Raw genomic sequence first — 24,720 nt, 5'->3', positions numbered from 1 at the left:
ATTCAGAGTTCAGAAGCCACGCCCCCCTGATGACGTGGTGAATCCCCCTGATGATATGATTGGATGGAAGTTGGTTTCAGCAGGTTCAAGCTTTGTATTGTCTCTTGTGTGTAAAACCTATAAATGCACTGAGAAGGCGGAATGTTATCAGATTTTAAGTGAATAACAGCTATTCACACTGTGCGTTCTCATGCGTCTACTGTTACCATGGAGCGGCTGAAACTCCAGCACCTTGGTCAGCGACGGCCCCGCCCACCCTGACGTCACGCGTCAATCACCGTGCGCACGCCGTCGTCATTCAGCCGCGCTCCAGCACCTCGGACAGCGCCCCTGGCCACGCCCTCCAGTGACGTGCACATCAATCATCGACGAGGCGCTGCCTGTCCGGCCAGTACGACGTCACCGGTTACCATAGCGACCGCAGAGCGGCGTCTTCTGGTTGTGTCAGTGGATGACAACAAACATGGCGGAGAGCAGCGGGAATACAGAGACGGGTCTGTTATTTGTTTCGTTTCTATGACGTGCAGATTGTTTGGGCAGGGGGGGTGGGAAGGCACTGGCAGGGCCCGGGGGCAGCTAGGTAGAAACAGGACTGAACCTTTAAATAGAGCAGTGCCTGAGACTGGGGGGAAGACAAGATGGTGCTGCAAGGATGACTGGGGACTAATAGTCACCTTCACAATGATTCATTGCTGTCAGACCAGTCATCAGCCACATCATACATCATACACAGCCCTTGTGTTACATGTTGTCTCTAGAGGTTGTATACAACACCGAGAAAGACCGAGCTTCTTGCCGAAACAGCGCCTCTCCTGTCCTCAGGTCACGAGCGGTATTGCATCTCAGCAATATTGAAGTGAATGGAGCAGAGCTGTAATACCACACACAACCTGAGAACATTGGTGGCGCTGTTTTTGGGATAAAAAAGCTATGTTTTTCTATTCTTATGTTTAAAGGGATACATCAGTGGGGGTACGAGAGACGGGACTCCCCTAACATCACAGACTGTAATATTATTATACGGAGTATTTATAATCTAAAGGGGAAGTCACATGGGGTGTGCAGGAAGGCAGGGGGTCCAGGAACATAATAAACAAAGCATACTTACCTGTCCTTGTGTCCTCTAGCATCGCTCGCCGGTCCTGTTGACAGCCGCTAGCTTCCTGCAGCTGTTGTAGCTGCAGAGTCATATACTCGAGTGATCCATTAAGTGAGGCAATTCCAGCTGAAAATGACAGCCGGCGGCTGTCAGTGAGACAAGGGAGCGGTGCAGCGGAGGCACTGGGACTGGTAAGTATACATTGCTTATTAATCCCCCCCAGCCCTTTTTTATTTTATGGGACTTTTCTTCCCCAGGGTTTTTTCAGGCAGATTGTATTGATGACCTATCTTGTGGATAGAGGATCAATATCAGATTGGTGGGGCTGATTAGATGTTTGCCAGATCTGCTGCATCCACATACTCAGGAAGCAGATAGCGCCATACATTGTGTAGTGGCCGTGATCGGCTACTGCAACTCAGCTCCCATTCATTTCAGTGAGAGCTGCAGGAACCCAGCACGGCCATTACAGAATGTACGGCGCTGCCTGCTTCCTGCTCTGTTTCATAGTGAATGTGGGCGCAATGTCTACAGCAGACAGTTGTGCAGCCCTCTTATTTAATATCGCTGGTCTGTCCTGAGGATATGTCACCAAACAAGCTCAGAAAACCCCTTGAAGAGAGTTTTCCTTTCTTTATATGAATAAATTGTAACTGCAATGAAAAGAGATAGCTGTGCCCGTGCACTGTGTCTGCTCATGCTTCACCTCTCTCAAGATCTCTGCTTTCTGTCAGTGAAAACATAATCCGGCTATGAGGGCCTATTATATCATATTATAGGCTCCAATGGGGCGGAGTTACAGAAAATCCCATCCAAAGGAATGCAGGGTCGGCAAACTGTGCCCTCCCCATTATTAAAGGGGAACAAATGTCCCTATTACACAGGAGACGCTGAGGAGGAAGGTGTGTCTCTTTATTTGCTTCACGATCTGCTGAGACCGCTAGTAGCACTGCCGCCACCATAGTGCCAATCTGGCTCGTCCCTACCTGCCCCCTCCATTCATTATCATTACAAAGGAGTCTGGCCGGGGGTGGGTCGGCAAACTACTAACTGCACCGGAACGACTCAGAGGAGGAAGGTAAGAGACATGCTATAAGAGACATACTATAAGAGACACGCTATAAGAGACACACTATAAGAGACACACTATAAGAGACACGCTATAAGAGACACACTATAAGAGACACACTATAAGAGACACACTATAAGAGACACACTATAAGAGACACACTATAAGAGACATACTATAAGACAGTGCTTCTTGATTCCAGTCCTCAGGCCTCCCCAACAGGTCATGTTTTGAGGATTTCCCATACAAAGAACACATGTGATAATACCTGATGCACTGAGTATAATTATATCACCTGTGAAATACTAAGGAAATCCTCAAAACATGACCTGTTGGGGAGGCCTGAGGACTGGAATTGAGAAGCACTGCTATAAGAGACATGCTATAAGAGACATACTATAAGAGACATACTATAAGAGACACACTATAAGAGACATACCTTCCTCCTTCCCGGCATCTCCAGTACAATAGGGACATATCAGCAGGTTAGATTCATCTCACCTGCTAATAGTTTTTCTTTAATCATACAGTCAGGTAGAGGTCTGCACTACTACTTTACAGTCACAAATATAACCAATAATGCCGCCATATACTGACTGTTAAGAGCGATACATATTCTGACATGACGAAAACTGAGCTAGCCTTGTGGAGGCCGATCACTGAGGTGGCCTTAGGCAGTGTCGGACTGGCCCACCAGAGGACTGGAGGATGCTCCGTGGGCCCCCAGCTTAAGAACCTGCAGTAACACTGACTGACATGTTATTTCTCACTGGTTCTTCATTAGTGGCCCCTATGATCATTTCCTCTGGTGGGCCCCTGATACCCCAGTCCGACACTGGCCTTGGGCAGTATAATAAGGCTCTATAGGCTGCTAGTTCTTTATTAAGGGCCCATACACTTTACATTAAAGTCCGCCAAACCTGTCGCCTCTGGCGGGTCCAGCCAACTATACTGCAGAGAGGGGTTGGACGTCTGACCTTTTTTGCTCTGGGAGGGATAAACCAGCGCCCGAGCAGTTTAGCTGCAGATTAACTGGTCCATACCCACATTAAAGGGGTTATCCAGCGCTACAAAAACATGGCCACTTTATTCCAGAGACAACTAAACTCTTGTCTCCAGTTCAGGTGGGGTTTGCAATTAGGCTCCATTCACTTCAATGTAACCAAGTGGCAAACCCCACCCAAACTGGAGACAAGAGTGGTGCTGTCTCTGGAAGAAAGTGGCCATGTTTTTGTAGCGCTGGATAACCCCTTTAACCTGTAGACCACCCTGTACGTACCCTTACGTCCAGGGCCGCCTCCCCGCGTTCAGAGCGGGGCCGCGCAGCGGCCGCGATCTGAACCGCCGCGATCCCGGGTGCCTCATGTAGCCCGGAATCACGGCTATTAGGCGAATGGCGTAAAAACACATACCCCCCAAATAAAAGAAATGCGTTTTTTAATTTCAATTTTACCACACCTTGAATTTTTTTCTGGTTTTCCAGTGTACTTTATGCAAAAATTCAGCCTGTTATTGCAAAGTACGATTAGTGACGCAAAAAATAAGGGCTCATGTGGGTTTCTAGGTGGAAAAATGCAAGTGCTATGGGCTTATATACACAAGGAGGAAAAAACGAAAATGCAAAAATTTTAATTGGCCGGGTCCTCTAAGGGTTAAAGGAGTATTCTGGGGGAAAAAAATACAATGTAGGCAGGAAGTGGAGGTGAATGTACCCTTAATGTGAATTTGAAGTCATGTATTCTTGGATTAGTCTTCAATATCAGTTTACTCTTTTGTTCTTTTTTTATTGTTAATAAAGGTGAATATATATAGATCATTGAATAATTATTTTAGCTATGTATTTACACAGAGAAATCTTTTTTTTAAATATTTTATTATGTAATTGCTGCTTAAGTTTAATATTAAAATTTTGTATTGGGCTGTAGTATAATTGTGCTTGTAGGTTATGTTGGCTCTTTTCTAAGGGAGTAATGTAATATATGAGTGTTTTTCCTTTTTTTGTATTGTTTTGTCAGCTCTAGATCATGTTCATAGAGGTCGTGCTGTCCTGCAGCTTGCATGTCTCCTCGCTCCCTCACCCCTCCCTACCTTGACTGATTGATATACTGGGATCAGGGCTGGAAGTCACTCAAGGCAGGAAGGAGTGAAAGATGGAGGGGCATGCATACTATCCATGCTTGAAGCCTAGCACGGTATGTCAGTCAGTCACATCAGGGAGGAGACATGCATACTGTCAGGGCTGGGAGCTTAGCTCTATATAGCAGTAACTCCAGGGAGGAGGGAGGATGCAGATATGCCGTCATTGCTTGAAGCCTAGCACTCTTTGTCAATCACTCAAAGCATGGAGGAGTGGAGGAGTGAGGAGGCATGCATGCTGCCAGTGCTGAAAGCCTAACACTGTATGTCAGTCACTTAAATCAGGCAGGAGGGAAGAGGCATGCATGCTGACATTTAAGTTGGTTTCCAATGTTAAGTATTATCTAAGGCAGGGATGGTGAACCTACGGCCCTTCAGCTGTTGAAAAACTACAATTTGCCAGTCCAGTAAAAAAAAATATTAAAGTATTGTATTGCTCCCCCCAAAAAATTATACAAATCACCAATATACAGTACACTTATTACGGGAAATGCTTATAAATTGCTTTTTTCCCTGCACTTACTACTGCATCAAGGCTTCACTTCCTGGAAAAGATGGTGATGTCACTTCCTGGATAACATGGTGATGTCACTTCCTGGAAAAGATGGTGATGTCACTTCCTGGATAACATGGTGATGTCACTTCCTGAATAACATGACGATGTCACTTCCTTGATAACATGGTGATGTCCCTTGCTAGATAACATGGTGATGTCACTTCCTGGATAAACATGGTGATGTCACTTCCTGAATAACATGGTGATGTCACTTCCTGGATAACATGGTGATGTCACGACCCGACTCCCAGAGCTGTGTGGGCTGTGGCTGCTGGAGAGGATGATGGCAGGGGGACACTGAGGGACACAGAGCACTGGAGGGACACTGAGCATCCCCCTGCCATCATCCTCTCCAGCAGCCACAGCCCGCACAGCACTGGGATCAGGCCGTGACATCACCATTTTATCCAGGAAGTGACATCACTATGTTTATCCAGGAAGTGACATCACCATGTTATCCAGGAAGTGACATCACCATGTTATCCAGGAAGTGACATCACCATGTTATCCAGGAAGTGACATCACCATGTTATCCAGGAAGTGACATCATGTTATCCAGGAAGTGACATCATCATGTTTATCCAGGAAGTGACATCACCATGTTATCCAGGAAGTGACATCACCATGTTATCCAGGAAGTGACATCACCATGTTATCCAGGGAGTGAAGCCTTGATGCAGTAGTAAGTGCAGGGAAAAAAAACACTTTATAAGCATTTCCTGTAATAAGTGTATATTAGGGATTTGTATTACTTTTGGGGGGCAATACAACACTTTAATTAAAAAATTTTTGACAAACTTCTATGCCTGATTTAAGGTCTGACTTACCTATGTAGATGTGGGGAGGATGGAGCGTCAGTCAGTGGTGGTGCCCGAGATAGTAATAATCCAGATAGGTAGTAGAAAGGACCCGGCATTCACCAAGCAGTTCTGCTTATTTAATATAATGCAGTAGACATCAAGTAAAGTAAGGACGAGTTTTGGCCAAGCACGGCCTTCATCAGCTTAAGGAGTACTCTTTAAGCTGAAGAAGGCCATTCTTGGCTGAAACGCATCCTTACTGTACCTGATGTCTACTGCATTATATTAAATTAGCAGAACTGCTTGGTGAGTGCCGGGTCCTTTCTACTATGTGACCTGTTCGCTCCTTCACTTGGGTGCAGCGATGACATGATGCCATTATACCCACATCACTGCTGCAGCCAAGTGAAGGAGCGAACAGGTCACATAGTAGAAAGGACCCGGCACTCACCAAGCAGTTCTGCTAATTTAATATAATGCAGTAGACATCAGGTACAGTAAGGACGCGTTTCAGCCAAGAATGGCCTTCTTCAGCTTAAAGAGTACTCCTTAAGCTGATGAAGGCCGTGCTTGGCCAAAACTCGTCCTTACTGTACCTGATCTCTACTGCATTATATTAAATTAGCAGAACTGCTTGGTGAGTGCCGGGTTCTTTCTACTATGTGTCCTTTCACTGCTGCAGCCAATGCCTCCCCTCAGTGGTACTGTGCCGTATACTGCCAAGGTCAGGGGCTGCAGGCTTGACGCTAGTATATAGGCACGTCATCACCGCAGCCATGTAAACAAAAAGAGAGCGGGGCACATTATGTAATAGATGGGAAATGTTCCCACATGGCCACCATCATGATCTGTATAGCGGTACATGTTTATTAATATTTTTGCTGTTCTGTCACTGACAGAGCCCGCGGTTAATCCTCCTAATTACATGTTGTGCTATCGCCGCGCACATTGGGTATGTGAAGCCCTATCAGACCTATGACGTATTGTTATCGGTGTCAGCAGCATTAAATATTATTATGTATTGTCAGCGTGGCGCAGCTGTCAGGGTTATCCGTGCCCATGACATCCGATTAAATCTCCGTATTGTGATTGCAGTTTTTATTTTTCTTGTTACTTTCGTAGCCGCGCAACAAACTGCTAATTGCTGGTAATAATTATTGTTAGGGAGAGACATTACGGTGTCAGAGACCTGCCACACAATACTAATTATTACTAATGGATTATTGTTATGATAATTTACCACTTACAGAGTTGGAAAGATCCTTCCTATTACTAATCATATACTATTATTTAGTAATTGCCCCCCTTCTATTAGAACTGCCTAACCTGGAATACATTGTTCTAGTTTGGGGAAAGTTACGCCGCACGTTCAGAGTTCAGAGTTTCTTCATTGTGGATTTGCTGAAATGATGGAAGGTTTTTGGGTTAAAGGGGTACTCTAGAGATTTTTTATTTTAAATTTACAAATTTGTAAATTACTTCTATTTAAAAATATCATGTCTATCAGTACTTATCAGCTGTTGTATGCCCTGCAGGAAGTGGTGTATTCTCTCCAGTCTGACACAGTGCTCTCTGCTGCCACCTCTGTCCATGTCAGGAACTGTCCAGAGCAGGAGAGGTTTTCTACGGGGATTTGCTGCTGCTCTGGACAGTTCATGACATGTCACTCTAGTTCTGTCCAGTGTCACGGTGAAGCACATGCAGGTTTAGGCCATGTTCACACAACGTATGTTTTGCATAAATCATGGCCATTGTTGCAATTTGCAACAACGGCTGTGATTTATACAACCCATAGTAGACGATCTGGCCAGGATTCCATCCGGTTGCTCGAAAAACTGACATATCAGTTTTCTGTGGCCGCTGTTCATTACACAATGCTCCATTGTGTGCAGCGGTGAATTGAGATGCGGGCACACACGGGCGACCAGAAATGAAGATCATCCCGCCGGTCTGGGACAATCTTCAGTAAAACTGGCCGTTCTGTGACTCGGCTGTGACCAGGTAGTTTGAACCCGGCCTAAAACAAAATTCAGAGCGGACATTCCCATACATTACTAAGAGGAGGCTTATGTAGATTTTTTTTCTTTTCAAGTCAACTGGTGTCAGAAAGTTGTACAGATTTGTAAGTTATTTCTATTTAAAAATCTCCAGTCTTCTAGTACTTATCAGCTGCTGTATGTCCTGCAGGATGTGATGTATTATCTCCAGTCTGACACAGTGCTCTCTGCTGCCACCTTTGTCCATGTCAGGAACTGTCCAGAGCAGCAGCAAATCCCCATAGAAAACCTCTCCTGCTCTGGACAGTTCCTGACATGGACAGAGGTGGCAGCAGAGAGCACTATGTCAGACTGGAGAGAATACACCACTTCCTGCAGGACATACAGCAGCTGATAAGTACTGGAAGATTGGTCATTTTTAAATAGAAGTAATTTACAAATCTATATAACTTTCTGACACCAGTGGATTAAAAAAAAAAATCCTTTTCCTCCGGAGTACCCCTTTAATAGAGTGGTGTAATGTGTAGCTGTAAGGTAAGGCCGCAACATAACGAAATGTAAAAAAAAAGTGAATGGTTTGAAGACTTTGCGAGTGTTTTATATGTGGGTGAATAAGTAAAATGATAATCTCTCCTATGACTTATTGGGATGAGTCTTTCTATCCATCTTGCGAATCTATCTGGGTGCTGGCACAGTCTCCGCTCTGGCACAGTACCTTCCCACAATGAGGGGACTTGTGTCGGCGGTGACAGGCGATAAGGTTGGTGGATTGGGAGTTAATCTATGTACTTTATTTCCTATGCAGCCGGGTACATTCTCAGACAAAGGTCCCTCCATGGTTCTGCAGCTATAATCAGCTCCGTGTAGGAGTAGTGTCAGGAAGAGCTGTGATTTTTCTCTTTCACTTTGCTCATTCTTATGAAATGTTTTTCTTTTAATGAGGGCATATTTTTTATAAGAAACACAGAAAAAGTATGGATAAGCTGTACTTTACTCTGTTTGAACTATGAAATGTACTTTTTTTTGCATGCTAATGGTAATTATATGATGACTACAAGTCTCACCGCAGCAGAGTTTGTACTAGTCAGTGGTTTTTATATTCTTATACTTGGTCTTTCTTTCTGTACATGGATAGATAGATAGATAGATAGATAGATAGATAGATAGATAGATAGATAGCAGCAAGACAGTCCACGGCACTCACAAGGTTAAAGGTGAAAAAAAGTTCAGTGATTTATTTGTTCATCATGACACAGCACTCCAAACAACACACTTGAAGATGGTAACGTGAGGTTACCGAAACGTCGTGTTGTTTGGAGTGCTGTGTCATGATGAACAAATAAATCACTGAACTTTTTTTCACCTTTAACCTTGTGAGTGCCGTGGACTGTCTTGCTGCTATCTGAATATGATCCTGGGTCAGGATTCAGGACCGCTGGCACCCGACTTCTACTAAAGCAGTGCTGCTTGCCTTTTCTTTTTTGTAGATAGATAGATAAATAGGAGATAGATAGATAGATAGATAGATAGATAGATAGATAGATAGATAAATAGGAGATAGATAGATAGATAGATAGATAGATAGATAGATAGATAGATAGATAGGAGATAGATAGATAGATAGATAGATAGATAGATAATAGATAGGAGATAGATAGATAGATAGATAGATAGATAGATAGATAATAAATAGATAGATAGATAGATAGATAGATAGATAGATAGGAGATAGATAGATAGATAGATAGGAGATAGATAGATAGGAGATAGATAGATAGATAATAAATAGATAGATAGATAATAGATAGATAGAGAGATAGATAGATAAATAGATAATAGATAGATAGATAGATAGATAATAGATAGATAAATAGATAGATAGATAGATAGGAGATAGATAGATAGATAGATAGATAGATAGATTATAAATAGATAGATAAATAGATAGGAGATAGATAGATAGATTATAGATAGATAGGAGATAGATAGGAGATAGATAGGAGATAGATAGATAGATAATAAATAGATAGAGAGGGATAGATAGATAGGAGATAGATAGATAGATAGATAGATAGATAGGAGATAGATAGATAGATAGATAGATAGATAGATAGATAGATAGATAGATAGATAGGAGATAGATAGAAGATAGATAGGAGATAGATAGATAGATACATAGATAGGAGATAGATAGATAGATAGATAGATAGATAGATAGATAATAGATAGATAGATAGGAGATAGATAGATGATTGATAGATAATAGATAGATGATTGATAGATAATAGATAGATGATAGATAGATAGAAAGATTTTTATAGTTTCAATAGTTTTTATTGAAGAAATTTTTGGTATAAACAGTTTGAGAATATTGAGCAGAGAGGTACAATCTTACTATAACATAAATTTCAGTTTACAAGTTTACATACAAAGATGTGGTACATCTCTTAGATTTAGAATAGTTTTTTTAGATGTGTGTAGCCTAACCTTCACTTTATAAGTGATACAATGCACTTTAATAGTCAGTTATGGTGCGTTTACACCGACAGATTTATCTGACAGATCTTTGAAGCCAAAGCCAGGAACAGACTATAAACAGAGAACAGGTAATAAAGGAAAGACTGAGATTTCTCCTCTTTTCAAATCCATTCCTGGCTTTGGCTTAAAAAATCTGTCAGATAAATCTGTCTGTGTAAACGCACCATTAGTTTATAACATATATTCTGCTATAGGTGTCAGTGCTTAAAGGGGTACTCCAAATATTTTTTCCTTCTCTGGCTTACCCCCTTAAATGGCTGTATTTGGAATCCACATGATACACAATCAATGTGTTTTGGGCCCTGCATGGTATGAAGAGTGATGTTCACAAAAAGTGTTTCTATCAGTCTTTTGGTCGGTATTTTTTCAACCAAAGTAAGGAGTGGAACTGACAGGGCAAAATTATAATGGAAAAATTTGCCCAGTGCCTGTGTCATCCCCCCTACTCCTGGCTTTGGTTGAAAAAGACTGACGGAAATCTTACATGTGAACAGAGCCTAATGAGAAGTTCAGAACTCCTTCTGCCTTTGGCCGCGTACAGGACTTTATTATTCCTTCTTATTAGTTAATGTTTTGCAGGAAAATACACAAATTCTATGTAACACAGAAGAGTTGAGAAAGGCGTTCTGTCACATTCAGAAACATGTCGACTCTTCCATCATCATTCGTACAATATAATTTTTGATGCCATAGGGCAATGAATTGGCTCATTTACCAAGTGCTGGTGGTGCTATTTATAAAGGCACATTCTCCCCAGTCGCATAGAAACAACATAATTGTGAAGTAAAATGAAGCATTCTGCACAAATACTACATAAAATGACTGAGAGTGCGAAATAATTGTGTCCACACGAGCACAAAGCACCATATAGAATGGATTTATGTGCCGCCACCATCGCCGCCATCAAAGTGCCGGTATATTTAGAATGATTTTTCTGTTATAATTATCATTTCTTACATAAGACGCTCGGTCCAGATGGGTTGGGTGTTGCCGGATGGATCCTGTGATGTCACATGTGGCCCTTTATAGTGCACCATGCGGTGGTCTTACACTCTCTGGCTATGTTCACACTACGTAAAACTAGGGCCGTAGTTCTTGCCGCAGAACTACGGCCGTAGTTTTACGGGGTGGGACATAGCTTTATTTTTAATGGGATCCCGGCCGGAGCGTATACACATCGTACGCAGGAAGCCCTGTCAGTGCACACAGTGAAGCAAGCGGCTCCGGCCGCTCGCTTCACTGTGGGCTATGGGAAGCTCTGATGCGGGCGCATTCACTGAATTCCGGCCGCAGAAAACTGACCTGTCAGTTTTGTTCCGGCGCCGCATGGGCTCTCGGCTGGAGCGTGTACGATGTGTGTACGCTCCGGCCGGGATCCCATTCAACATAAAGCTATGTCCCACACCGCAAAACTACGGCCGTAGTTCTGCGGCGAGAACTACGGCCGTAGTTTTAAGTAGTGTGAACATAGCCTTGTATTGTCATCACATAAAGTTGGGGCAATAGGTGCAAAGTGTCCTGAGCCGACGTGCAGAATTATTTAAAATTAATATTTGCATTTAATATAATATATTGAATATTACATTTATTATTAGATTTTAAAATTAATTAAATCTGGCAATAAAACTATTCACACCAGCATCATGAAATGTGCAAAAAATAATAGATCACAGGGGTACTCAGGCGAAAATATTTCTCTTTCAAATTAACTGGTTTCATATAGATTTTTAATATACTTCTATAAAAATCCAGTCTTCCAGTACATATCAGCTGCAGCCGGATCCATTCAGGTCTATGGGAGCTAAGTGGAGCCTTTTGTTTATATAGGCTATGTTCACAGAACATCCTTTTTTGGCCGTATTGTGGCTGTTCTTTTGGCGTCATAAAATGGTGGCATTTTGGCACAAAAATTATGGTTGCCCAAAAAAACTGGCTAAACAGTAAAAAAAAGATGCAGGAACATAGCCTTAGTATGGATATAGCAACTTCATGCAGGAAGGTTTAGAACCCATCCACCCATCTGTCAATTATCCTATATCTTTTGTGCAATAGAGATCAGTAACTTAAAGGGGCACTCCAGTGAAAAAAAAATTACTTTCAAATTAACTGGTGTCCGAATGTTATATAGATTTGACATTTACTTCTATTTAAAAATGTCCAGTCTTCCCGTAATCATCAGCTGCTGTATGTCCTACAGGAAGTGGTGTATTCTCTCCAATCTGACACCGTGCTCTCTGCTGCCACTTCTGTCCAGGTCAGGAACTGTCCAGAGCAGGAGAGGTTTTCTATGGGGATTGGCTGCTGCTCTGGACAGTTCATGACATGGACAGAGGTGGCAGCAGAGAGCACTGTGTCAGACTGGAAAGAATACAACACTTCTTGCAAGACATACAGCAGCTGATAAGTACTGGAAACAGAACATGCTGTAGTTTCACTTATCTCTAGTAACCATGCCAGTGTGGACATATCTTAAATGAGTCTTTGCCGTACTCTTGAGAACTGGTACGATATTTATTTCAAGGTCTATAGAAAAAAACTAGGAGAAATTCTTTACAGATGGAGAAAAGACATGGTAAATATTGGTATAGGAAAGGATTCTTTATAGAAAGAGTAGTGAGATGGTTACCCAATAGGTAGTAGATAATAGATACAGTAAGAGTTAAGCATTAATTTCCCAGTTAATGACATTGAGAATTATAATAAATATAGAATATATGGGGTCAAAAAACAAATTCACCCCAAAAGACTGAAAAAGAGATATTCCGCTCAAAAATACCTTTTGATATGTTGCTGCCCATGGGGATAACATTACAATCAGTGTATGCTTACCTTTCTGTGCTCCTTCTGTGTCCTCCTCTGGGTCTCCAGTGTCCCTATGAGACGATCCTGCCACTTCTTGACAGTGACACCAATCACTGGCTGCTGTGACACACTGGAGACCTATAGGAGGACCCTGGGAGTGCGTGGAAAGGTAAGTATAAACTGTTTGTTGTGTTATCCCCAATGACAGCATCATATCAAGCGTAACCCCTCTATGGGGAGTCTGTCAGCAGTTTGGATCCCTTTCAAGATATTTATAGTAGTACTAACCAAGAAAAAGAAGCTTTACTCACTCAAGTCAAGCAATGCCAAGGGTCATGTGAATGTTCTGGTTGTAAAGACACAACAATATTTGACCTTGGTGCTACCGAAATATACAAAAGCATACTTACCAGCCCCGATTCCTCAATCAATGCAGTCCTACCGGCTCCTGGTCTCTTGTACTAATGGCTTCTTACTGCTTCCTCTTACATGGCCACCATGCAGGAACTGCCTGCTTAGTCACTGTCCACAATAGTGACTGCCTAAGCAGTGGTAGGACTGTGTCGGTAGGAGGGATCAGGGCAGGTGAGTATTGAAATCCTTGAAAAGCCCTTACATTTTCTACACGACTAACCTCTTCTATGAAATAAATAAAGGTGACACGGACAGGAGTCAGGAGGTTTCAGCAAACGTTGCAATTGCCGTATATATTATCACATAAAAATATTCCGCTTCTTTTGTCACCCCAGCACATGTCACGCAATAATATTAGGCTATTTGCCTCCTACCGCTACAGATAATTATTGTAAAGGTTCAGAATCTACTTTCTGGCATTTCGTATTTTCCAGAAAGTACACAGAAGGCTAATTTTTCCTCGTCTTTATCTGACAAGTACAATGCAGCACGCCTGATCCCAGTCCCATCCTTCAAACAGTTAAATGTATTGTCATTTTAAATGACATTTCCATTAGTCTATCTTGTACAACTGGTTGCCAGTTTTCTGCAAATTATAAATAGATTCTGTCTGCTGCTCAACTAGCTAATTTTTGTAGCACATAACAAATAACAGTATTTACAGTCAGTCATTTAGAGTTTCACAAATCCGAAGGTAAAATGTTCTGCCTCAGCGTAAAAATTGTGAATTAGCTGGCTGTAAAATGGAGTAATTGAAAAATATTTTGCAGAAAAAGTAACATTCTCACTAAACATCATTTGTTCGGTGTTAGACGGCATGCAAATTAAAATCATCCTGCCATTCACATGATGAAATTAAAAAAGATTGAAAAGATTTAAAAAAAAAATAAAAAATTTGGCTGAATACTTTGGGGAAAAAAATATGGTTTTCCAGGGATGAAGCCTTGTGGAGACTTGTTTTTTGCAGGATGAGTTTTATTTTTTTTAAAGTCACCATTTTAGGGTATATTTGACTTAAAGCGACTCTGTACCCACAATCTGACCCCCCAAACCACTTGTACCTTCGGATAGCTGCTTTTAATCCAAGATCTGTCCTGGGGTTCATTCGGCAGGTGATGCAGTTATTGTCCTAAAAAACTACTTTTAAACTTTCAGCCCTGTGTCAAATTGGCCTGGCCTAAAGTGTCTGTGCATTAGGCTTGCACCGCCTCTCCGTCCCTTCTCCCCGCCCGCTTCATCATCAGGAATGCCCCTGGGCAGGATTTCTCCTATTCATCTCCTGTGTGAGCATGGCACATGTACTGCATTGTTAGGGCACCTGTGCAGTATTCAGACAAGTGAGGGCTAGGAAAAATTCTGCCAGGGCCATTCCTAATGGTGAAGAAGGTGGGAGGAGGGACAGAGAGGCGGTGCAAGGTTAGGGCATAGACACTCAAGGCCATGCCAATTTGACACAGGGCTGCAAGTTTAAAGTTGCTTTTTAGGACAATAACAGCATTACCTGCCGAGCGGACCCCAGGACAGATATTGGATTAAAAGCAGCTATCTGATGGTACAAGCGGTTTTTGGGGGGTCAGATTGTGGGTACAGAGTCGCTATAAAGTGTCACTGTCTTTATAACTTTCAAAACCTAAAACAACAGGGGATACGATATGAAGTTTGCAATTTACGTTCCTTTTTTTTTTTTTTTACTTATAATGGAAAACATAGCACTTCCTGTGTTCTGACTCGTTTATTTTCCAAAGAGTCTCAGGAAGTTCTGTGTTTTCCAGGTGATCTGTGCTCACAGAGAAGGCAGTCATGTGATTGATGGACACTGAGCTGTGACTCTCTGTACAGATCAGACTTCATGTGTTTACTCTCTTTTCTTCAACCAGCACAAGACTAAAAAGCTTCAGCAGACTGGTACTGGATACAGTAAATATAGCTGTTATATTAGCAGCCTTCAGGAGACTGGACCTGGATACAGTAAGTATAGCTGTTATATAGCAGCCTTCAGGAGACTGGACCTGGATACAGTAAATATAGCTGTTATATAGCTGCCTTCGGGAGACTGGACCTGGATATAGTAAGTATAGCTGTTATATAGCTGCCTTCAGGAGACTGGACCTGGATACAGTAAGTATAGCTGTTATATAGCTGCCTTCAGGAGACTGGACCTGGATACAGTAGGTATAGCTGTTATATAGCAGCCTTCAGGAGACTGGACCTGGATACAGTTAGTATAGCTGTTATATAGCTGCCTTCAGGAGATTCGACCTGGATACAGTAAGTATAGCTGTTATATAGCAGCCTTCAGGAGACTGGACCTGGATACAGTAAGTATAGCTGTTATATAGCTGCCTTCAGGAGACTGGACCTGGATACAGTAAGTATAGCTGCCTTCAGGAGACTGGACCTGGATACAGTAAGTATAGCTGTTTCATAGCTGCCTTCTGGAGACTGGACCTGGATACAGTAAGTATAGCTGTTATATAGCAGCCTTCAGGAGACTGGACATGGATACAGTAAGTATAGCTGTTATATAGCTGCCTTCAGGAGACTGGACCTGGATACAGTAAGTATAGCTGTTATATAGCAGCCTTCAAGATTCTGGACCTGCATACAGTAAGTATAGCTGTTATATAGCTGCCTTCAGGGGACTGGACCTGGATACAGTAAGTATAGCCGTTATATAGCTGCCTTCAAGATTCTGGACCTGCATACAGTAAGTATAGCTGTTATATAGCTGCCTTCAGGGGACTGGACCTGCTTACAGTAAGTATAGCTGTTATATAGCTGCCTTCAGGAGACTGGACCTGGATACAGTAAGTATAGCTGTTATATAGCTGCCTTCAGGGGACTGGACCTGCATACAGTAAGTATAGGTGTTATATAGCTGTCTTCAAGATTCTGGACCTGAATATAGCTTTGTTTTACAGCATGATAAAAAAAGATGAATGTTTATTGCAAACTTGCTTTATTTCACATCTGCTGTTGATATAGATTTTGAAAGTTATGACGACAGGTACACTTTAAAGGTTAACTAGAACTAGAAAAGTAACTGTATTTATTTTTCACTTTTTTATTTTTTTTTTTCATTTTATTATTTTACCTTCTGAGGCATATTATATGGACAATTGGTCCATATATGATGCCTTACTGTGCACCTATACGTCAGCACCCCATTTACCAGGTTGATGACTTGCACAATCCCTGTGTCAACCTACCTGTACTAAAGATGAGCCCTACTCGGGCATGCTCGAAACCAATTGTTCAGCATTTGAATATTGGTTGCTAAAGGAGTTAGATACAGCATTATGGTGTCCAGGAATACTTGGATACAGCCTATGGCAAATGGTTATATCCACCAAGACTCCCCAAGGCTAGATCCAACTTCTCCAGCCACCAGGAATTAAATGCTGAACGATTGATTTTAAGCATGCTCGATTAGGGCTCATCTCTAACCTATACCTTTCTTTAGTGTATATTTACGGCAAAACTAAGTGTATATAGATCATTTTAATCACTTTTGTGTACAATTTTTTGTGTGTTTCCAAATTTTGATAGCTGTAACATTTTATTTTTCTGTTTCTGGATCTGTATGAAGGTTAGTTTTTTGCGGGACAAGTTATAGTTTCCATTTGCACCATGTGGTGGTTTATAGCACTTTTTGATGATGGGAGGTGAGATGAGTAAAAATATTTCTTACATGCAGCATGGATTCTATCACTGACTACTGACTGGTCGCCTAGGCGCATACAATATATCATGTGTAAGCTACTATGCTCTCTCTAGTGCCAACTATAGGCGGCCATAATGTTTGCATCTTTGGAGATGATACTGAGCAATGTGTCAGGAAAGTGAAGCCCCAACAACTATGAAGGTTAAGAAATTAATCAGAGCAGAAGATTAAACCTATTTGAACAGAATTATATTCAAGGATGGACACTGATTTAAAACAATTCCCTTTTAATCTTTTTATTAATAAACTAATGGATGGAATAGAATATAAAGTTTCGTTCTTTGCTGTTGAGACAAATCAAGAGACTTAAAACCCAGCTTGACTGTAAAATACTAGAGAAAACCTGGAGAAGCTGCCAGCATGGATAAGAACCTGTCAGATGAGTTTTAATATTGATCCATGTAAAAAATTCCCCCTCAGGTGCAGGAGTCATATTACTGCATCTACGTTACATTAAAGCGTGCCGTGCATCTCAGCAGACCTCTGACACGCTAGAAGTTTCTAACAGTGGGGATCAGGCTCGGAGACCCTACTGATCATTAGAATAAATGGTAGAAGTAACTGTATGTACACTGTGCCCCCCTTCAGTGGTGCTGTCTCTAGAAGAAAGTGTCCATGTTTTTGTAGCTCTGGATAACACCTTTAAAGGGGTTATCCAGCACTACAAAAACATGGCCACTTTTCCCCCTACTGTTGTCTCCAGTTCAGGTGCAGTTTGCAATTAAGCTCCATTTACCTCAATGGAACTGAGTTTCAAAACCCCACCCAAACTGGAGACAACAGTAGGGGGAAGTGGCCATGTTTTTGTAGCTCCGGATAACACCTTTAAGCAATAGTAGGTAACAGCAGGATAGTAATAGTAGGATAAATTAGTGTTGGTTTGCAATCTATAGGGGCATGGATTCCCCAGGTCTGGTGGAGAGTACTTGGCACGTGAACTCTTTTAACAGTAAGCGAGGGACGTATAAGGCAGCGCTAGCTTTCTGTCCATGCCTCCTTCCCATGTCCTATGGTAATAGTTCGGGGCCTCATGGAAACTATTCAAGGGAGTAGAAACATCTGTTCAAGAATGAACAAATCAGAATTCAACAATGAATGTTTTACGCCACATGTGTTCCTCCAACAATCGTTAGTGATGTCCATGCAGCCCTTGCCCAAACACCTGATACCTTCTGTGCTCTCCGCAGCTTCCTGGTCCCACAGGCCGGGCCGCTGGGACTGGAAAGCTGTGGAGCACAGCAGAGAAGACCGGGAGCACTGAAAGGTAAGTTATCAGGTGTTTGGGCAGTCGTTAGCGGTCCTGCCGCGCATCGCTATTACGTGTAGCCATGCGCGGTTGGTGGCCAAAGATTTTTGTTCCAAACCTAAACCAACGATCAGCCAGTTGTTTTCAGTAGTCAGACTGAAACATTCTACCCCAAGTGATACGATACAAAACTAGTTGCATAATTGACGAGAAAGGTAATAGTAATCCAATAAGGAGTTTATGGTGAAGATATAGTATCTTTCTATTTCATGCAGTTTTTTTTATATGTGAATGCCCCCCCTCTATGATTTCACTCTGACAGTAGCATTTATTTTGTGCTGTTTGTTTTGTTCCCTTTCCAAATAGTCGGCTGCAAATTATAAGCGAGCGAGAAGTGACTAGTCATACAGTCATCTGACAAAGTATGTATTTCACTTTTATAGAAAATCTATGCGTGTTAGCTGATGTAATTCCAGAAGCTAGGATGAAAACGTCATGCGGCTAATACAATGAAAATTGATCCCTTGTCTTCAGTTTTACTCTAAGGGTAATGAATGTTGTCTGTGATTTATCTAAGCTGCTACAAAGATAGATATATTTACCCTGCTTTTATATCTCTACATATATAGTTTATACTCAGAGATACATTTCTCTAAGTGGTACAAGCATTTAAGCAATTTCTTAACTTTAGTCGATAATTTTAATTTAATAGTTATCTCTTTATTTAAAGGAACAACCCTCAAGGACCCCTCTAATAGATCCTTTAGGTCAGGGGTAAGCAGCATCTCAGTTCTGGAGATCTGCTGCACTGAAATTACGTAGAACATTCTATGGTGGTGAAAAAAACTACTTTAAAGGGGTATGGCAGGAGAGGTTTTCTATGGGGATTTGCTGCTGCTCTGGACAGTTCCTGACATGGACAGAGGTGGCAGCACAGAGCACTGTGTCAGACTGGAAAGAATAGGTTACCCTGCATCCTTGGCTTATGCCAGGTAGAAGGTGCAGAATCGCCTCTTCTCCCTGGCCTATGCCTGTTGTATCCCCCAGTTGGTCGATGGGGGGTGGCAAGGTGGGGAGAAGGCGTGGCCTCCTCCCGTGCCTGATTTATCATGATTTACGCTTGCTTGCAGGTGTAAATCTTGCAGGTGCAGATTCATCGCACCAGGCGCAGGCCTGACTAGGTTTGCTGGAAGGTTTGAACCTTTTAGTAAATTCGGGGGCAGGGCTTAATTTAAAACCAACATACAAGTACGCTGGTCTTCATAATGTCCCCATACGTGTCTAGTATAGATCTAGGGAAAGATTAGGGATAGCTAGGATCAGTTTTTGTGAATGTTCCCATTCATCATCTTCTAACTGCCATCATCATTTCTTTTTTTCTTCATCCATTCCTCATCATTCGGTTCCTGTTTTCTGCTGATACTTGTTATTGTTACCTGCCTACATGGACCCATGCTTTGTATATTTTTTGCTGCGACTTTCAGCTCATCATACAGTTTAGCACTTCTGTAAGTCCTGGGGGTTTATGAGTAACAGGAGCCACTGCTAGGACCCAGAAAAATAACTGTTATAGGTGTAGTCTTACCTTCTTACCCTAGCCTGGCAATGATTAGGAGGCGAGGGGTATGTTGCAACATAACTAGAAAATAGTTCTCTGTAGAAAAAACCAACATCGCCGCACATCCATATACTTATGACTGATCTTTCTGCTCCTCAGCTCTATATACTACTAACATCAATAGTTAGTCACTTTTGCATAAGCCCACACACCATGTCAAGGTTCCTAATACGCGTGGGTCCCTAACTAAAAAATGGCGCAGCCTCACACGGCAACCATCACTGCAACAACAACAGCACTGAAGGGGGTAGCAATCCAGTCATCCAGAAGCCCCAATGCTGTGTGACAGAGCCCTGCCTGGACTCTGGGCCACACCATCGCAACACCACAGCAATGGCTGACGCATGGGGCCCCACCACACAGGACAAAAACATCCAAGTACTGACTGTAGCCAGGCATAGACACAATACATGTATACTAAATAAACCACCTGGGTGGAGGAGGAGTGCAGCACCAAGACAAAAAAAGACGGGACAGAATATATACAAATTAATTGGAGAAAAAACAGACATGGCTGCACATCTATATACTTATTACTGATCTCTGTCTGTATAGTGCTGAGAAGCAGAGAAATCAGTCATAAGTATACGGATGTGCAGCCATGTCTGTATAGTGTTGAGAAGCAGAGAAATCAGTCATAAGTATACGGATGTGCAGCCATGTCTGTATATAGTGCTGAGAATCAGAGCGATAAGTCATAAGTATACGGATGTGCAGCCATGTCTGTATATAGTGCTGAGAATCAGAGCGATAAGTCATAAGTATACGGATGTGCAGCCATGTCTGTATATAGTGCTGAGAAGCAGAGCGATCAGTCATAAGTATACGGATGTGCAGCCATGTCTGTATAGTGCTGAGGAGCAGAGAAATCAGTCACAAGTATACGGATGTGCAGCCATGTCTGTATAGTGCTGAGAAGCAGAGAAATCAGTCACAAGTATACGGATGTGCAGCCATGTCTGTATAGTGCTGAGGAGCAGAGAAATCAGTCACAAGTATACGGATGTGCAGCCATGTCTGTATACTGCTGAGGAGCAGAGAAATCAGTCACAAGTATACGGATGTGCAGCCATGTCTGTATAGTGCTGAGAAGCAGAGCGATCAGTCATAAGTATACGGATGTGCAGCCATGTCTGTATAGTGCTGAGGAGCAGAGAAATCAGTCACAAGTATACGGATGTGCAACCAACTCTGTTTTTTTTCTCCAGAATATAGCTAAGAAGTAGTGTTGAGCAAACTTGCTGAATTATTTGGGTTAGACAGTGAACCTGAACTCTCGACATCCGACAGCTGTATCAAGGAGTCAAAAGCAGAGCGTTCAGGTTCGGAGTTCGGAGAACAGTTCAGCAAGTTTATCCAACACTACTAGGAAGATATGCCATAGCGGGATTTTAGAAGTTGTATGATGGTTGTAAAGGAGACATAATAGGAGTCATTAAAGAGAGAAGAAAGGCTCCTGCTCTAACTGGAGGTATAGAAGTGTTAAATATGTTGACTTTAGCCGGAGATTTTCTAGGACTCGGTCTTCTCGAAGCTCCTAACAGGCAGTGCATAAGGGCAAGGTGCTCCCGCTAAGTGTGATGTCTTCTTTCACAGGCTTTCCCCTTCGTTTAAAAGTGCACACGTCCTGCTGAGGTGCTAAAATAAGCAATTGTAGTCCTGAAGGCAAGGCCCCATAGCTGCTCTAAGGCACTCACCATTGCAAGGTCTTAGCCACCTAGGGCCACAGAGAGTCACGGCTATTAAGTTGCTGCCGGGGCCCTGTATGTTTTAAGCCATTATAAAAATGTTTTGGATGCAGTTGGGAGCATTTTGCGACGTCTTAAAGTCTCTGGCTGCGGAAATTATTATCACTGTCTTTTCCCAGACAGCCGATGATATTTCTTTTTTAGTCGTGGAATATTTTATACTCTTAGAGTCATTCGGCGAGTGATCATTTTCAAATGTCATATATCATGAATATATTATGCATCACGTATACTGCATTAATGGATGTACTAATGCAGAGGGAGGTTTTTTTCAAGGTCTCCAGTCAAAAATTATATGTAAATATAGCATTAAGACGGTTTCAGGCGGTCATAACACTTCTGCATTTTTGTCTTCATATTTATATAAAAAAGTTTTAATGTGCAAAATGTAAAAGGGAAAAGAAGCCCCTGCGGTGAGTTCTATATGCTGTGGTCATGTAACAGGAATGGAAGAAATACCAGGAGTGCCATAGGGATCAGCAGGGATCAGCAGAGCAGGAATGCCTCACAATCAATAACATAAGTATAATACAAGTATTTTTAACATCTTAAGGCTACATTCACACTACGTGTTTTATCATTAAACAACGGTCATTGTTGCAGGTTGCAATAACTGCCATTGTTTAATGACAGCGGCCGATCACATTGCAGCCTATGGAACCATAGCCGTAGTCTATACACACTGTATACACTACGGCCGGGGTTCTATGCGGCCGCACAAAATAATTGACAGGTCTATTTTCTGTGTCCTCTATTCATTGAACAGCGGCCGCACAAGAAAGCCTGTGCACATAATGTAAAGTACAGCTCCCGGCCATACTTTACATTGTGCTCTATGGCTAATTGGAGTGCGGGCACACCCGAATGTGCCTGCATTCCATTTAAAATGAAGTGATGTTCATCTAAAACATAGACCATTGTTTTTTTTTGTTTTTTTTTTAATACATTTTTTATTTAAAATTTTCCATTTTAAAGACAACAGATACAAAAAATGAATGGTTACTCATCGGCCGTTGTTTGACTCGGCAAACAGCGGCCGTGTCAAATAACGACCGATGTTCTCCCTGTGTGTGAACATGGCCTAAAGGGATACTCCACTCAAACATAACTTTTGATATGTTGCTGCTCATGGTGAGACTAACAATTGCTTCCATACTTGTTATTATCGATTCAGTCTCCTTCCCCCAGTTCCCAGCTGCTGCTTTCTGCTTAAAACGCAGAAATCTGTGTGTGAGCTTTACTCTCTGTCTCCCTCTCCTCCCCCTCCCTTCTGAGACGGCTGATGTAAACAAGTCCCTGACTGGCTGTATCTGCAACATTGTAGCTTTTTTGTAATGCTGGGAGGGTTATTCACAGTAAGTTCATCAGCAACTTGGCCTCAAAATAACCCTCCCAGCATTACAAAGAAGCTACAATGTTGAAGGTACAGCCTTCCAGGGACTTGTTTATATCAGCCATCGAAGAAAGAAGGGGGAGAGAAAAGCTCACACACATATTTTTATGTCTTCAACAGAAAGCAGCAGCTCAGAACTGGAGGAAGGAGACTGAATAGATAATAACAAGTATGGAAGGAATTGTTTGTCTCACCATGGGCAGCAACATATCAAAAGTTATGTTTGAGTGGAATACCCCTTTAAAAGAACAGTAGGGGGAGCCATAATTAGGTAGTAGCAAGTGAGCAGCAATGCATATAGTCATGTATGCATCACTGCTCATCACATAGAGGAGCAGGGATCCCAGCAATAGACAGGAGTCCCTTCTCCTTTACTTTCATTCTCTGGACAGTTACACCATAGCGTTCAATGGAATCAGGGTAGTGTGCCGGCAATCTGTTTGGCCTAACAATAAACACAAGTGCCTGACTACTTGACATTATGCCACATTAAGACGTATTGTATCAAATCAATAACAAAGTCCATCAAATAACTCATTGAAAAGACACCAGCGTAAGGTAAATAAACGACTTCTGCTTTATTTCTCCAGACTTTTTGTTTCCAGGCTAATATTGCAGGAAGACGCTACGCCGCACCGACACAGAATACAGATAAAGAAATTTAATTTGTTTCTTAATACCTTTTTAGTAGAACGACTGAGCGAAATAATTGTTTTGCCAACATGAGATATCTTTACCTCCCTTTTTTTCCCTTTTCTTCATCATGAATGTCTTATTAACTTAAGTTATTTAAATAGAAATTAATTTTTCTTGTTCTCGCCGTGAACTCTGTGTAACTTGCAGAAATTATCTTGATCGGGAAAAAAAACATTGCAATTGACAGTGCTTAGAATCATTGTAACTTCACAAAGGGATGGAAGAATTAGATCAGATCAAGGATGCTTTCACAGTCTTCTCGGCGGTTGAAGTGGATATGCCGCCTCACTTGCCGTTGTTCCTCTATTGTTATCAGAATAAAATTTCTAAATGCAGAAGACACATGAGACATCCTGGATTCGGAGAAGCAGCACATAACAATTAATGGGACATTTTTGACAGCAGACAAGTGGCAGGTAACCAGGTTTAGTACCCTGGCAGCCTGCTAGGTCATACTTTGTTATGAGACTTCGTCTTCTGATCACCAAATGTAAGGATAGATAAGTTTTGTACTCATTTTTTGTTTTTTACTTTAGCTTTTTTGTTTTTCTTTCAAATTAACTGGTGTCAGAAAGTTATACAGATTTGTAATTTACTTCTGTTTAAAAATCTACAATATTCCAGTATTTATTAGCTGCTGTAAGCTCAGTAGGAAGTGGTGTATTCTCTCTCTGCTGCCACCTCTGTCCATGTCAGGAACTGTCCAGAGCAGCAGCAAATCCCTATAGAAAACCTCTCCTGCTCTACGCAGCTCCTGACATGGACAGAGGTGGCAGCAGAGAGCACTGTGTCAGAATGGAAAGAATATACCACTTCCTGCAGGACATACAACAGCTGATAAACACTGGATTATTGGAGAGTTTTAAATAGAAGCAAATTACAAA

At 42.0% G+C, this 24,720-nt stretch overlaps 1 protein-coding gene across 1 annotated transcript in view; it reads left to right on the top strand.

Annotated features, from left to right (window-relative positions):
- The first annotated feature begins 324 nt into the window (after nucleotides 1-324).
- AGBL4 (AGBL carboxypeptidase 4) overlaps nucleotides 325-24,720 on the top strand; it is a 642,192-nt gene continuing 617,796 nt past the window's right edge. Inside the window, exon 1 of the mRNA XM_069981925.1 lies at nucleotides 325-494. Within this exon, the coding sequence (XP_069838026.1) occupies nucleotides 452-494 (43 nt within the window). The 5' untranslated portion in view covers nucleotides 325-451. The remainder of the gene's footprint in view (nucleotides 495-24,720) is intronic.

The sequence above is a fragment of the Dendropsophus ebraccatus genome, chromosome 8 (genome assembly GCF_027789765.1).
Source record: "Dendropsophus ebraccatus isolate aDenEbr1 chromosome 8, aDenEbr1.pat, whole genome shotgun sequence".
Taxonomy (NCBI): domain Eukaryota; kingdom Metazoa; phylum Chordata; class Amphibia; order Anura; family Hylidae; genus Dendropsophus; species Dendropsophus ebraccatus.
Note: the sequence above shows the minus strand (reverse complement) of the source record. Positions and strands in the feature narration are given on the sequence as shown.